At 30.0% G+C, this 15,702-nt stretch overlaps 6 protein-coding genes across 6 annotated transcripts; 3 read left to right on the forward strand and 3 right to left on the reverse strand.

The window, feature by feature from the left end:
* Positions 1–66: 66 nt before the first annotated feature.
* On the reverse strand, positions 67–1,479 carry Chro.20400 (hypothetical protein). The annotated part of the gene is made up of 1 exon (XM_661687.1): positions 67–1,479. One exon carries the CDS (start codon positions 1,477–1,479, stop codon positions 67–69), a length of 1,413 nt encoding a protein of 470 aa, XP_666779.1.
* Positions 1,480–2,952: 1,473 nt separating this feature from the next.
* Positions 2,953–4,341, forward strand: Chro.20399 (hypothetical protein). Its single annotated transcript, XM_661688.1, has 1 exon — positions 2,953–4,341. The coding sequence occupies one exon, from the start codon at positions 2,953–2,955 to the stop codon at positions 4,339–4,341; it is 1,389 nt and encodes a 462-aa protein (XP_666780.1).
* Positions 4,342–4,781: 440 nt separating this feature from the next.
* Chro.20398 (hypothetical protein) lies at positions 4,782–5,588 on the forward strand. The annotated part of the gene is made up of 1 exon (XM_661689.1): positions 4,782–5,588. One exon carries the CDS (start codon positions 4,782–4,784, stop codon positions 5,586–5,588), a length of 807 nt encoding a protein of 268 aa, XP_666781.1.
* A 597-nt stretch (positions 5,589–6,185) lies between these two features.
* Chro.20397 (hypothetical protein) lies at positions 6,186–6,578 on the reverse strand. Its single annotated transcript, XM_661690.1, has 1 exon — positions 6,186–6,578. One exon carries the CDS (start codon positions 6,576–6,578, stop codon positions 6,186–6,188), a length of 393 nt encoding a protein of 130 aa, XP_666782.1.
* Positions 6,579–6,782: 204 nt separating this feature from the next.
* On the reverse strand, positions 6,783–8,270 carry Chro.20396 (hypothetical protein). Its single annotated transcript, XM_661691.1, has 1 exon — positions 6,783–8,270. One exon carries the CDS (start codon positions 8,268–8,270, stop codon positions 6,783–6,785), a length of 1,488 nt encoding a protein of 495 aa, XP_666783.1.
* Positions 8,271–9,523: 1,253 nt separating this feature from the next.
* Positions 9,524–12,058, forward strand: Chro.20395 (SNF2 domain/helicase domain-containing protein). Its single annotated transcript, XM_661692.1, has 1 exon — positions 9,524–12,058. The coding sequence occupies one exon, from the start codon at positions 9,524–9,526 to the stop codon at positions 12,056–12,058; it is 2,535 nt and encodes an 844-aa protein (XP_666784.1).
* Positions 12,059–15,702: the final 3,644 nt, after the last annotated feature.

Raw genomic sequence — 15,702 nt, forward strand, 5'->3', positions numbered from 1 at the left:
TGCCCCCCATGCATGTATTTTCTTTTATAGAAACTATATGTATATGGCGCCTTAAATTAAATTATATTAGTTTCTATGAGATATATTAATATTTGTAAAACACTTNTGAATTACAGTAATATCTCCAATCACATTACAAATATCAGAATTCACACCACTTTGATTTTTGTCTTTGGATAAAATACAATCGGATGCATTAATCAAATTTACATTGTTTTCAGAGTAAGAATTATCTGCATCATAAATCTCGAACTTATCTTTTGAATTAAGTGACCTAATAGATATTTTTTCTGATCCAAAACTTTGATTGCCAGTAGTAATAGTTGATCTTTCTATAAATTCTATAACCGAGTTATTATATTCTCCAACAAAAATGATAAGTAACATAATAATTATTGAGATAAAAAGCCACATCAGAGTTTGTCTTGATGAGTTTTTGCCCTTAACCACTTTGTTTTTATTGCAATGTTCTAGAATTGAATTGGAATGGTAAATACAATCGTCAATAGCTCTGCATACGCCTATTAATATTTCCTTTTCAATATATACTGAAGAAGATGATGATGAATTTCTGATTAATGTTTCACTTACTAAATCTTGAAGATTCTTCCTTGAAATCCCCAAATTAATAACATTCTCACCTATTTGCTGTACTGAATTACTAATATTAAACTCAAAACTGGTCTTTCTATCATCATAATCATTGATATCGGTATCAGAATGAATGAATTTTCCATTAATAATACTCTCATTTTTAGTATTAGTTGTGGTTGCTGTAGTAGTAGTTGATGTCATTATGGTAGTATTTGAATTTTCTATATTAGTTCTATTTGAAAACCCAATGCCATTATTAACTTTACTAGAAGTATAATCATCTATTAATGGTCTTTTTACATCGCTCAAATTCACAAATAGGCCAAGGGAATCAATTAATTTAGATTCCCTCCCATTCAAATCTGAAGCTTTATTAGTTGAAGAAAATTCATTATATTCTGACTCTACAACACTTGCATATCCATCATCTTCGTCAAATCCATATTCTCCACAAGTACTATATGTTGTTATAACCTCTAAGAAATCTTCTTCTTCAGAAGATAGTTGATGATTCTCAAATCCTATATCAACAGCTTCTTTACTTATCATAAATGATAATTGCTTATCAACTTTCAAATTTTTAATTGTATTTATATACTTTGACAAACTCTCTTGAATTAGTTGGCTTACAGTAAGTAAATCAAAAATGGTTTTTGAACTTTCAATAAAAGTATAATATAGCTCAGATAACCCTTGATTACATTTTTTATTCTTATCAGTATTTGTTTGAAGACTATTTCTACCATTTTCAATAATTATATTCAACATTTTTTTTGGAATAATTCTGGATATTATATTTGTCAATTGTTCTCCAGACCATGTCGGATACTTTAATGACATTCCTGTTAATAGTAAAACATCTCTAAGTTGTTGCCAAACAATCATTTCTTCATTTAATTCACTAGCTTTTTGTTGTGTGAGTTCTTCAATCTTCTTCCAAAGTGTTAGAAAACAAAAGTTATTACCTCTAATTAAATCCCCACCACCATTTACGTAATGACTACTAATTCGTCCCTTGATAATATTCCTGAGGTATATTATTAAATGGTTCAAAGACTTTGTATCAATTTCGTGACGATATTTACTATTATAATTTTCCTCATCAAACTCTGGTTTCACTCATTTGAATATTTTTTTTCTACAATAGATTTTACTGATCCCTCTTCCAAACTTTTACATTTGGCTTCCTTGGTATCTACTGCTTGAATCATGATCAGCTTTTAATTCCTCTTCATTAATATAAGTTCTATAATCTTCACTGCTTTCATTTCCATCAGAAGTATTGCTATAGTCACAAATTCTACTATTCTTGTAACTTGCATCTAAAAGAGTCTCATGAATTCTAGAAAACGCTGAAATTGGATAAATTGAACAAAGAGTTGATGGCCTTGATCTTCTTTCCAATACTTGACCCATATATTCCAGAACCTATTATACCTCCCATGTAATTTTGAGACCTATTTGGAAAGTACCTTTTTTCACTCAAATTTTCACCTTGTTTAAAGAAGGTCTTAGAATTTCCATTTTTTGACAATCCAATAGCTTTTGGTGTGGAAATACTATTTTTATTTACTACTTTTAAATTAAGTTTACTTTTTATTACGAGAAATATACTTCTTTTTGTAGGTACCTTTGACTGATCATACTTTTGAATCCAATTATAAAGTTCCAATACTCCTTCAAGTTCTAAAATATCTCTACTGGAAGACTCCATTTCCTTAATCGGAGCCTCTTTTACTTTGTAATTTTGCTCTTTTAATTCACAGAATTTTTCATACCCTTCTCAAATACACATTTTTGTGTGTTGAGCCGTGTGTAATACACTAATAAAGGTCTTTTGCGGCGTAATCAATTAAAAATTGAATTATTAAATATCTCAATTTAATATTCTCTTTATTACTTGGCTCTTACACTCAGAATATTCTGTACTATATTTTACCATTAATTATATTTCTGTTTTCTTATATTTTTCAATTTAATAGAAATCTCAACCTTTATTTCGAGCTATTAATGTATTTATGAATAACTTTTCAAAATTCAATTCGTTAAAAATTAATACTCATTCAAACAGTATTTTTCCCTCTAATAAAACTTGAATTCCATTTTTTTTTGTTTTAGGCCTGACTTAAGTTATTGCATGACAATGACACGTAAGAAAGTATTACAATGTGGGGTGTTCTGCATGTTTTTCCCGCCACATGCATTGATCTATCAATATTTATTTATTTATTGAAAAAGAGAACAGTTTAAGTTATAGAAGTAAACAACACATTTATTAAAGAATGAATTAAACAGTTTAACTTGAATTATTTGAATAGTTAAGAAAATCATATGGTTTAGGACAAGTGAAAAATAGAAATGTTCCGTAATCGGAAAGTTTTAACATTCTTTCTTTATATATTTTACCTGTTGTTTGGATCGGGGATTCTAGGTCAAATACAGAAAGATATGACTGAATTTTCATACAACATTTTGAAAATTTGTAAGGATCATCGACGGTTGAAACAAGAACAACAAAAGTTGATAATCACATGGATTGACGAAATTTTTGAAAGTAAATCTGTTGCATTTAATTTACGTTATAATTTAAAAAAATGTAAAAAGTCAGTAAGTAATATGTTGGATGGCAAAGCCACTATGAAAGATAAAATAGTAAAATTTTTTTTTGAAAGAAGATTAAAAAACTATCAAGAACAATGTAGAAAACTTGCTACAGCAAGTGACCCATTAAGTTTTAAGAAAGAAGAACTTGAAGAACTACGGAAATTCACTGAAGAAACCAGTTCAGAACCCAATTCTGGATTAAGGCTCAATGACTTCTATTCCTCAAAATTCGAAAATGAAGCGGATAGTATTTTGGGTAATAGCTTTAATTTAGGAGAAAGCTTTAAATCAGTTCTTGCAGCTGCTCAAAATCAAACCTCTCAATCTGATGAAGAATCAGAAATTGTTAAGTATATTCTTCCATATAGTTCATATGATGAATACCTCGATGAAAATGAAATTCCACTTATTGAAGAAACAGAAAAATTTATATTAAAACACGATTCGCTTTTACTCTTAGTTCCAAAAGTTCTTCCCATGCATATGAACTATGTTAAAATGCCATTACCACAGATAGAACCACAGCCAAGAGAAATAAGAATAGACTACTCTACTAATGCACCTGAAAGTCAAATTGTTGCAATTGATGAATTATATAAAGAAGGATCAGAGGCTAGCATTAAAAGTAGAGATTCAGTAATTGAAGATGAAATTGTTGATGAGAAACTGGATATATTTGATTCTTCTGAAAGTTCTTCTGGTATGTTATCTGAATCAGAATTCATAGATATTGAATCTATAAACATTAAAGACTCAATAATTGGTGGAAAGTATAAAGAAAAAAAAAGGTTTAAATCTGTATCTGTACTTAATGAACCAAATAGTACAAATAATGAACATATAAGCTTTAATGATAAAGGTCAAGAAGCTGGCAAGAGTGAATCAACCAACAGAGCACAGTCAGATAAAGATGAAGAAGTTGAAAGTTCAGTTGGTAGTAATCTCTCAGAAACAGATGAGGAAACATCAAGATACGAAAATAGCAAATCTGAAGAAAGTGGAAGTTCTGGCACTGATAGATACTATGAAACTGAAGATAGTACGGATAATTCCCAAAATACTGATGATCTTCAAGATCAAAGTACCTCGGAAAGTCAAGATGATAGTAGTGAGCAAAGCGAAAGTAGTGGAGAACACTTTTAAAAATTTAACAATATAATCACAGTGAAAGGATCTTTCGAGGAAATATTTCAATATCTTCTTTATTATATTATATATTATTTTTATACATGCTTACTTAATTTCAAACATTTCCCGCCATTCACATTTATATTTATTATCATGAGATAGTAAGTTAAAGTTACTTGAAAGTAGATCATCATCAAAAATATGTAGTAGTAATTAATTATTGTTATACTTCAGTCTAATGTCTTTTGTTCAATTAGATACCCTAATTAATCAAAGTTATCTTTATCACAAAATATACGTATTGATAAAGACCACTATTCATAAATTATAAGGCGGGAAATCTTATTTCTCTCGAAGAAGTAACTAATAAAACTGTGGATTATTACTGAAATTTTTGAAATATTCTCTTACAATTTATTTCATTTAAAAAATTTCAATTCAAGAATTAGTTGAATATGAAGTCCATAAGTTTATTAGCTTCAGTTTTTGCTTTTCTTGCACTTTTCTCTACTTCAGTGGAGTCAGTAAGAGCTAAGGCAAGTATTGTTCCAATTACATTCTATTCAACTAAGGAACTAGATAGCAATCATTTGATTAGAACTGTTCTTGTTTACTCTGGCCTTGCATTCACTGAAACTAGATTTAAGAAAGATTCAGAATCTCAGGCTAAGCTTTTCAAGGAAATTATCAAGTCTGGATTCCTTCAACCATCAATTCCAATGATCAGCGATACTGCAAAGAATGTTCAATACATCAGCACTGATGAAGCAGTTTTAAGTTATATTATTCTTTCATATAACAAAGAACTATTTTCAAAGAATTTGTTGTTACATACAATTTCAATCCAGCTTTCTTCCATTGCTAGGAGTTACATTCAGAAAACTACCAGGATTTTAGATTCTTCAAAGACTTTGACTTGTTCAAAACTTCTTACTAATGAGAATATTTATCAAACTTTGAAGGTTTTGAATGAAACCTTCACTTCTACAGAACACAAATTTTTGATGGGTAACAAAGTTTCATTCAACGATTTAATAGCATATAATCTGATCCTTTTCATTGAAAATGTATCTTCAGGATGTGTCATTTCTAACTTTAAAGGTCTCAGAGAGCTAGCTTTCAACGTTAGTTCTATCCCCCAAATATTCAAATTTGAGTCGAGCTCCTACTTCATGTCTTTATTGGTACCGGGTACTCATGCTTTTGCTAAGCGTATTAACTTCGCTCACAGCTCCGCAATGTTTTTATCTTTGGCTAGCTAAGCCTGTCGCTTTGTTCGTTTTCACCAGAACTCCGAATTATACTCTTACAGAAAGAAGTTAGTGGTTAGTCAGATTTGTATTTCCATACTTCTTAGTTCTAGTGGGGCAGCTTAGTAGTCCTAAATTTTGTTTGTACTTTGTTTTTATTTGCACTTAATATTCCCTCCCTGATCTCTATTTCCTATGATATCTATCATTAAGGTTGAATTTTTTGTAGAGAAATTTGGACGAAAAACAAACGGGAATGATTGAGAATAAATGAAGAACATTTCTATATGTTTTATTAAATTTTAGATATGAACTTATATATAATATATTTAAACATTAGAATAAGAGTAAAAAGAACTTCTAACTTAATGTTGTTTTCATGTATTTTGAGTCTTTACATTTGACAGTCTGAAAATGAAGATAAGTTTTGGATCATAATAAACTATTTGGAGTTGAACTTACAAAATCAGATATCTCAGGAAGGACATCATTGCTGTTTATAATAGTTTGGACAGCTGTTTCAATGACTCCTTCTGGAATTGGGGCGATGGCCAAGCCCTTATACATTGCCTAGTTGATCATTCAAATTGAAAGAATAAAGTTAGATAATTAGTAAGAAAAAAAACAAATAATGACCAGATTTCTTACCTTTGAAATGTTGATTAGTTTCTGTTCTTCAAATAAAATCTTATTTACAGCTCTTAAAGGCTGTGATCTCAGATACCATTTATTATCCCTTCTAGCAGCTTTAAAAATATGATCAAAGCTTGGCCACATTTTCATTTTATTTACTTGTGATCGAAACTCAGAAACCTCGCTTTGATCAATAATATCACAATTAATTGAATGATCTAAATCTTTTTCAAGTATAGATTTACAATACTCTTTTATTTTTGATTTTTCTGATATGTTTTTCTCTTCCTTCAAAACTAGTTCATTTATAGTATCTGGTACGTTTTGATGATCACTTTGTGCCATCTCCACATCCTGTTGATCTGCCATTCTGCAAAATGAATCCGCAGATACTTACTCAAAAAAAAAATCTCTTATTGGCTTTATAGTTGTTGGTAATCACAAATTAATCAAATAACCCTAAAAGTCTAATACTATAAATTAACAAAAAATAAATATAAAATCGTGTTGGCGCCGGCGCCACTGCGAATTATTAAACATGTAACTTGCATGTATGCAAGAAGAATAAATTGGCTATAAAGAAGATTGCATGTTTTTAATAGAATGATAGACTTCTTTCATTAATGAAGTAAAGGAGACAGATCCATCTTCATCACTTCTTCTTAGAAGAGTATCCATAGAAACAGAAATAGGTATACCATAATATTTAAGGTATTGCCTAATGGCATTACCAGAAGTTTCGCCAGCAGCGCATCTTTTAAGCTGAGTTTGAAGGGTATTAGGCATAGTTACAGTTAATCTATGATAATTGGAAAGCTGTTTCCCTCTTATTTTTGCACGTTCTTCATCAGAATCAATATCGTTAATAACAAAATCAAATTTGGGTTTTTCTGAATGATTTGAAGATATAGTTGAACTTATATCAGAACTAGATACTTGGATCTCATTTTTGTTACTAAGTTGATTATTAATTTCTATAGATTTTTTAAGAATGGCAGATTCACTAGAGTTTTGTTTATGTCTTCTTCCAAATGATTTAAAATCATTAAGCATATCATCATTAAGTGAATCAATAGAGTTAAATATCTTTCCATAACCTTTTTTACAGCATTCCAGAATTCTTTGAGTACTTTTATCAATAGTATTTTCATGTGTTACTGGGTTATAAATGCTTTCAATTGGAATTCTACTTGGCTGAGGAACTAAAAAATCTGGTCTATATTTTCTTAAAGAATCAACATCATTAATAAATAAGGAGCAGATTGCATCTCTAAAAGATAAAGTTCTGCTTGGACCTTTATTTGCAACTTGTAACAAAAATTCTCTTGGAATCTGTTCTATTCCAATATCTTTCTTCATATGTATTATAAAATCTTCATCGGACAACATACATCTATTCCACATCGCATATAACTTTCTGAAATCATCTAATTTATCAGGAGGAAGAGCTCTTAACTGAGGAAGTTTTTCTTCTTGTTTTTCTGTATCATTCTCTTCTGAAAAATCTTTTCTATTTATTTCAAAGATGCTATTTTGTCTATTTTTATTACTATATTTATTTGCTGATTCTAAAGCTGGTGGATACAAATCTTCCAAAAACATTTTTGGGCATCTTACTGAGTACTTTACATGATCCTTTTCTAAAGACGTTCTTTGTATTTGACTTACCATAATAGTACTCTCGTTATATGGATTCTTCACCAATACTGTTGATACTATTCTCTCAACATCTAAATATAAAGGCTTACAGTTAACGTACTTATCCTCTGTTATTTGAACTAAACTCATTATTGAGGTTATAATAGGAGATGATACATTACATTTATCTTCAGAATCCACTATAACACCCCAAATATTATCCTCTTTTCTTAAACATTCATCTGTTTCTTTAATTGAATTACAAAATTTTTCTGCTGTCACTATCCCATTATGAAATTTATCATGCTTTTTCAATATGCTAACAAATGCTCTCTTAAATATATTTGTTGCAACCACTCCTAGCTCATCTTTAAAATTTATTCTAATCTTTTCAACATTGCTTTCTTTATTATGTAAATACATTTATTCTACTAGAAAAACTATTCACCAATATTAACTTAATTTATTTTCTTAATCAAAATATTATTATATATTATACAGCATATACATTCCATGCATATATGCATGCAAGCAAATATAAGCTTAATGACCTAATTTCCTCCTTTACTATATTTTCTAACTTTGGCTTTGATTCTTCTCACACTCTTTTTCACTATATTTCCCTTTATAACTTAATCAACTCTTTGAAAACTTTTTTTCCAATTTTTTTATAATTTAGCGTACATGTCGTGAAATTCCATTATTTTATTTTTTTTTTTTAATTTTCGCCATTTTGTGTGTGTGCAGTATTCTACATGTATACTAAAATTTTTAATATTAGTATAATATATGTATTTCTTTACTTTCATTTAGTCCTCTCTTTTCAGTAATTTTTTCACTATTTACTGACATTTCTTATTATGAACCAAATAATTCCAAATATTTTTCGCCTAATATCATTTTTTATTACTTTTATTCAATTTATTAAATTGTCATTTTTAACTAGTATTATTAAACCACTAGGTATTTTGGCGCGCAAAACATGCAAATATAATATTTAAATTTTTTAATTTTTAGAAAAAATGTGTAAATAAATCCACTATTTTTCCAAAGAAAAAAACAAAACCTTATGTTTATAAATTTCTGTGTTAATTTTACACCTTAATCTCTTGCTTGATTTTTTTTTTTTTTTTTTTGATCTCGTTTTTGTTCTTTTCATGAAGATAAATCTTGTGATTCAAATTAATATAATTATTATTGGCGCCAATAAAGATAATAAGTAAAGGAAATATATACCAGAAAATTTAATACAAACAATATAAGAAGTGAAGTGAAAACATTGGCATATATGTATACAAATGAAGCATTTGTCTATTTATATATGTATATTTAGCCAGGTATAAGCATAGCTCAAATATTTAAGCAGGGATATTGCTTTGTTGTGAAATTAGGTTTCTGATACTTCTTTTTTTCACTCTTTTTTTTTATGAAGAGAGATCAAGAGAAAGAGAGAAAGTCCATTTGAAAATTGAATAACTGTTTTAAGCAAATTGAGAAATTAAAGAAGAATTTACCAAAGTGAATATAAATAGATACCCTTTTCTTTGAACAAATCTATTGTTATCAAATAAGAAAGTGGGGTAGGATTTTAGCCACCACATAACCAAATATGGAAGGCCTTGGGAAGTTCAGAAAGCAAAGCTTCAGGATATGCAAATGAGGAGGGTTATTTAGCTATGGAAATTGATGAATTTGGAACTGAACCAAGTTTAGAAAGAGTTAGTGTTGCAGCTTCTACTAATTCTAGTGAAATATCTGGAAGATGTTTGGCAGCCTCTTTAAAGTTGCAAGAGTTAAGAGAACATGGGATTAAACTTGTAAATAGAGTTGAAGTTCCACACATTAATGTATTAAAGCTTACATTCAGAATCTTGACACAATGTTATAGAATGTTAAGTAGAGGTTTAATTCCTGGAGAAAAATTACTTGGGGAGCTATTTGGAATGATGGATGATCTTATTATTAGACGAGGATTTGATCTATTCAAATATGGAGAAAATGAACAAAAAGAAAACGAAAAACTTTTAGACTCTGAAACCCGAATGTTTCTTGTTTTAAAGGATTATTTTGGCCATTCAAAGAAAGTATTTAGAGACAAAATCAAAAAAACAGGAAATATCATGGAAAATATACCTAGAAATAAGACTTCTTTACTTACTGGAGAGCTTACCAGAGTCTTTTCCGAAATTAATTCACTACGTATTAATCCTTTAAAATTTGCTGGATCATTTGAAATTGAATCAAATTTCTTAGCAAGATGGAATAAATATACTCACCAGGAAAAACAATTCTTAATCGGTCTTAAAGATATTGATACTGAAGCTAATCTAAGAAAGTATCTTGCTCTTCCAGCTGATGTATCTTATAGAGCTTCACTTAATGAAAAACTTAATAGGCTTTCAAAGATTCAAAATAGAGTCAGAAATATGGTCAAGGAACGAGGAATGTATTATCAGGTTACTGAAAAAAGTATACTCCAAAGTAAAGAATTTAATGAAAATCTTGATTCAAATCCTGTTTCTGCTCAGATTCTTACTCAGAATTTGGAAGATCCTAATATTCAATCATCTTCAAATACTAAACAAAATCTAAACATGAGTCAGAATCCCGTTATTGATACTTGTCCAGAAAAATCATTACAAGATGAAAAACTTAAAATTCTTCAAGAGTCAATATTGGAGGGTATTTCTTCAACTGGTATATTTATTCCATCAATAACAATAGATCCTAAAGATAGAGGATATTCCATGCTTGAGAGAATTTGTCATCGTTTTTCTGAGTTTTGGTCATCCAAATCTCCAATAATTCATCAATACAGATTCCAAATGATCATTGATGGAATACCAACTGAAAGAGAAAAGATGATTCGAGAAAAGAAAAGAAAAAAAGCTCTGTTAGGACGTTTAGCTGTTAATGCTACTAAACAAGTTGTTTCTATTCAATCACAAAAGCAAATTAATCTTGAAAGAAAGGAAAGAGAGAGACTCCGTCTATTAAGAGAAAATGATTTAGAGGCCTATTTAGAGCTTGTGAAAGAAACTAAAAATAGAAGGTTACAAGAGCTTATTAACCAAACTGATAGATTCCTATTAGATATTGGACTTAGAGTGCAAGACCAAAAGATGGTAGGCTCAGAAAGTGGATTTGTCCAGAATTCAAATTTAGAAGGGGATCAAAGAGAAACTGGTGATCTGATTGGAATATCTAATGCTAATATTGATGAATCTTCAGAATTTATTAATATTCCAAAAACTACAAGCGTGGCATCATATTATACAATGGCTCATTCAGTATCTGAAAGTATCTCTGACAAACCAATGAAACTTCTTAAAGGAGGAAGTCTTTTACCATATCAAATCATTGGAGTTGAATGGATGTTAAGTCTTTATAATAACAAATTACACGGTATTCTAGCTGATGAAATGGGACTTGGAAAGACTGTTCAAACTATTGCATTATTGACATATTTATATGAACATAAAGATAATCAAGGTCCTCATCTTGTTGTTGTACCATTATCTACTTTACCAAATTGGCAAAAAGAGTTTGAGATCTGGAGTCCAGAATTGAAAATACTTTGTTTTAAAGGAAGTAGATATGAAAGAAGATCACTTATATATGAAATGAGACAAACTAAATTTAATGTATGTTTGACTACATTTGACTTCATTATCAGAGAAAGTGGAGCTTTACAATCAATGCAATGGAAACATATTATAGTAGATGAAGGTCATCGTTTAAAGAATTCAAAGAGCAAATTTCATGTAGTATTAGCAGATTTTAAATCAGAAAATAGATTATTACTAACCGGTACCCCACTTCAGAATAGTATTACAGAATTATGGTCTTTACTTAATTTCTTATTACCACAAGTTTTTCATTCTGTTGAAGATTTTCAAGTTTGGTTTAGTAAACCATTTAGTGATCTTCCATCAAATGAAGCTAGTTTAGAACTTTCAGAAGAGGAGAGATTATTTGTAATAAGTAGATTACATTCAATTTTGAGACCATTTCTATTAAGAAGAGTAAAATCAGATGTATTACAAGATCTACCAGAAAAGAAGGAATATATTGTTAGAATGGAGCTTACTCCTTGGCAAAAGATTGTTTATGATCAAATCAAACAAAAAGCAGTACATTCTATGGATCTTTTCAGTGGGAAGATTNCATATAGATCAGTGAGTAATACAATATGCAGCTTAGAAAGATAGTTAATCATCCATATCTATTTGTGGAGGAGTATTTATAGAGGATGATGATATCTTTAGAGTGAGTTGTAAATTTGAAGTTTTGGATAGAATGCTTCCAAAGTTGATTCGTTTTCGTCATAAAGTACTAATTTTTTGCCAAATGACACAGTTAATGGATATTTTGGGTGACTTTTTAGATTATAGAGGTATCGAACATCATAGATTGGATGGAACAATGACAATACAAGAAAGAAAGGAGAAAATGGATGAATTTAATTCTCCAGATTCTGAGAAGTTTGTTTTTGTTTTATCAACAAGAGCTGGAGGATTAGGTTTAAATCTTCAAGCTGCTGATACTGTAATAATTTTTGACTCAGATTGGAATCCTCATCAAGATCTTCAGGCTCAAAGTAGAGCTCATAGAATGGGTCAAAAGAATGAAGTTCGAGTATTACGTTTTGTTTCAATTTCAGGAGTAGAAGAGTTAGTTTTAAAGCGTGCTCAGAAGAAATTGGAGATTGATCATAAAATTATTCAAGCAGGAATGTTTAACTCAACTCAAGTTGAAGAGGAAGAGAGAGAGGATAGGCTTAAAGAATTATTTGGTAAGGAGGAGTATAAGAGTGATTCAAGAGTAACAACACCATCAGAGATTAACCAATTTTTGGCTAGAAATGATGAAGAACTTAAGGCTTTTGAAGAGATGGATAAGAAAACATTTGGTAAGAATATATATCAAAAGATTCAGGATTGGAGTAAGAATATTACAAAGAAGTCATTAACAAATAATAAGAATATTAAAGAAATAGAAAAGGATAATGAAGATACTGATTCAAATTTACTAAAGTATGGCCAGAATATTTCAAAATCTCCTTTGAGACCAAAAAAACCAGGAAGAAGACAGAAAAGTATTCAAATGGAAGAACAAGAATCTCAAGAAGTTTTAACATTGGAAGATAGTAAGATTTACCTTGAATGTTTGGAGAAATCTGGAAGAATGATAAAGATGCAAGAAGTTCCAGATTGGATTGTAAGACCACCAAATGAGGTGAATGCTGAATTAGGTATTGAAGATAATAATTTGAATGAAATTCGTGATTTGGACAGATCAGAGAGAAAATCAAGATGGAAATCAAATAAGGATTATCTTTGTGTGGAAGGACTTAGTGAGAGAGCTTTTCTAAGAGTAATGGAAAAATACGAGGCAGGAGAAATTACTGATATTTCAAAAGAGTTACTAAAAGAGACAAATAAAAAGAGATCTCTTCCATCTTTATCAAACGAAAGTAATTCAGAATTTATTGGAAAAGGTAATAACTCTCTTTTTTCATTATCATCATTGAGAGGTAAAAGAAGCTCTTTGAGAAATATTTCAACCTTTAAGAGACAAGATAGACAAGAGAGACGAAAATCATCAGCTTACTTTTCTTCTAATTCCTCAAATTCACCTCCTCCTGACTTGAACGGATCTTTTTCAGATAATAAGAGTTTGTCAAAAAAGAGAAAGATCATTTCTTTTAGCGATGATGAAGAAGCTGAAGACTTTGAGAACTGTTCCAGTGTGACAAGAAGAGTTTTAAGAAGAGATACTGTTACTAAAGGGCGTAAACTTCGTAGTCAGAAATGGGAGGATGAGCATAAGGATGAGGATGAAGACGAAGATGAGAATGAAAATAAGGAGGATAAGGAAGATGAAGAATGTGGGGAGGATGACAGTGATGTCCAAAATGACGATTATGAAGATGACTACCTATATAGTAATCCTAATAGTAAAAGTAAGAAGAACCAAAAGAATGCCACTACTTTACAACCTGTGAAGAAGAAAGGAAAGTCAAATTCACAGGCTCAAAAAAATATCAAAGGTAATACCTCTAATCGTAAAATCCAAGAAAACAATTCTAACATTAAGTTTGAGGAAGAATCCAAGGATAACTCCAAGGAAAGTAATGATTCAGACAACGATTTTCCCCTTTCTACTAACTATATGGACTCCCTTCCAAATACTCCTGAAGCTATTGTAATTAACAATTGATAAACTATCAATGCATTTTGTTGATATAATTCGAATTGTTATTTAACTTTTATTATTGCATTTTTTTATTTTTAATTCAAGTTTTCTTAATCTAGCTCAAATCTTCTCTAATAACATAGGAAATAAATACTAACTGAAACAATTAGTTTATTTTAATTTTAATCCCATTGATATAAATAATGCATTTCCACGAATTCCCGCCAAAACGCATGCATTTTTAATGTGGACGATAAATATAAATTGTGTGAATTAATCAATTAAAAGGAAGATTTGTAATAAAATAGATTTTTTAAGTTAGTTATATTAACAATCAAAGGGTTACTTTTTATTTTAAAAGGAAAATTAGTTAAAGGGTTTGAAAGGAGCATTTTGAAAGTTTAAAGTTTTGAGTATTTTAACCAGCACCACCATCACTGCTACGCCTCCCCCCTTTATTTCGTTAATTAGAATAAAAAATGCATGCATGCATTTAAGAATTTAGGGAAAAAAAAAGAAGCAAAAGGAAAACTTTTTTTGTGAAAATTGTCAAAATTAATAATTAAAGTGAAAATAAGCCAAAATGATTAAAAGAAGGATAAGATACACAGAAATAGAAGTTTCAGGTAAGTAATAAAATATAAATTAAAATGAGAAAGAAATTATATAATGAGAATAGAACAAGATATATTATTTATTTAATTAATTAATAAATTTATATACATTTTTTTTCAGATGTTACTGATTCAGATAGTTGTGGGTCTGATGATGAAGCAATATTGGATAAATATTGTCCAATCGCGAGTAAAAATAAGCCTGTATATGTAAAATATGTGGATATATTGAGTTATAGTACATTATTATTTTTTGTTTCTATAATACTATATGTAAGTTTGGTCCATTTTAAATATAAAATGATTATGATTAATTATTATTCACCAATAATATCTTAGTATTTAACAAATTATGATGTATTTCTAGCTCTTGCATCTCTTGGACTAATTGGTAATGTACTTAGTCTTGGAATGCTTCATTTTTGGTAATTTTTGTTATAGAAGTAATGAAGTATCTTTTGATATTTCTTCTTAATTTGATTCATAGATTTTATCGTAAATTAATTCTTTTTAGNTAATTAGAACTAGCAATCAACGTTGGTTGTCAAATTAAACTTGCAAAGTGACTTGTCATTATATAACTTCTTGTTTAAAAGGATTACATCTGAAAGTCCATCCTCATCTACCATTTTACATACAGAAATTCTAAGCTGCAAATCTTCTATGTAGTTCCGAATTACTTCTCCGCAATTTGAGAGATTTGCTCTATTCCTCATTTTTGATAGCTGTTCTGTAGATCGTCTATGATTCGTAGTTAGTGTGTGGTGTGAGATATTATGGGGCATAGTCGTACGCCTGGGCTGGTAGTTGGGTCCGCTGCGGTACTGTGTTGATGGCGGTGGCGATCAGGTTTCGCGTATCCTGTGCTCCGAGCCCTAGCTGTGGCGCCCTGCCGTCCCCGGTCTAAGCCCCTCGCATAGCGCCTAACACGAGCCACATCGCCAGTCGTCTCCATCCCACTAACCAGGCGCAATACTGCCCAGTGGCCATGCGCTCTCNCGCAATCCACCATCCTCCCTTGCCATCCAACCCGTCGTTCCTAC

The sequence above is a fragment of the Cryptosporidium hominis genome (assembly GCF_000006425.1).
Source record: "Cryptosporidium hominis TU502 chromosome 2 CHRO012111, whole genome shotgun sequence".
Taxonomy (NCBI): domain Eukaryota; phylum Apicomplexa; class Conoidasida; order Eucoccidiorida; family Cryptosporidiidae; genus Cryptosporidium; species Cryptosporidium hominis.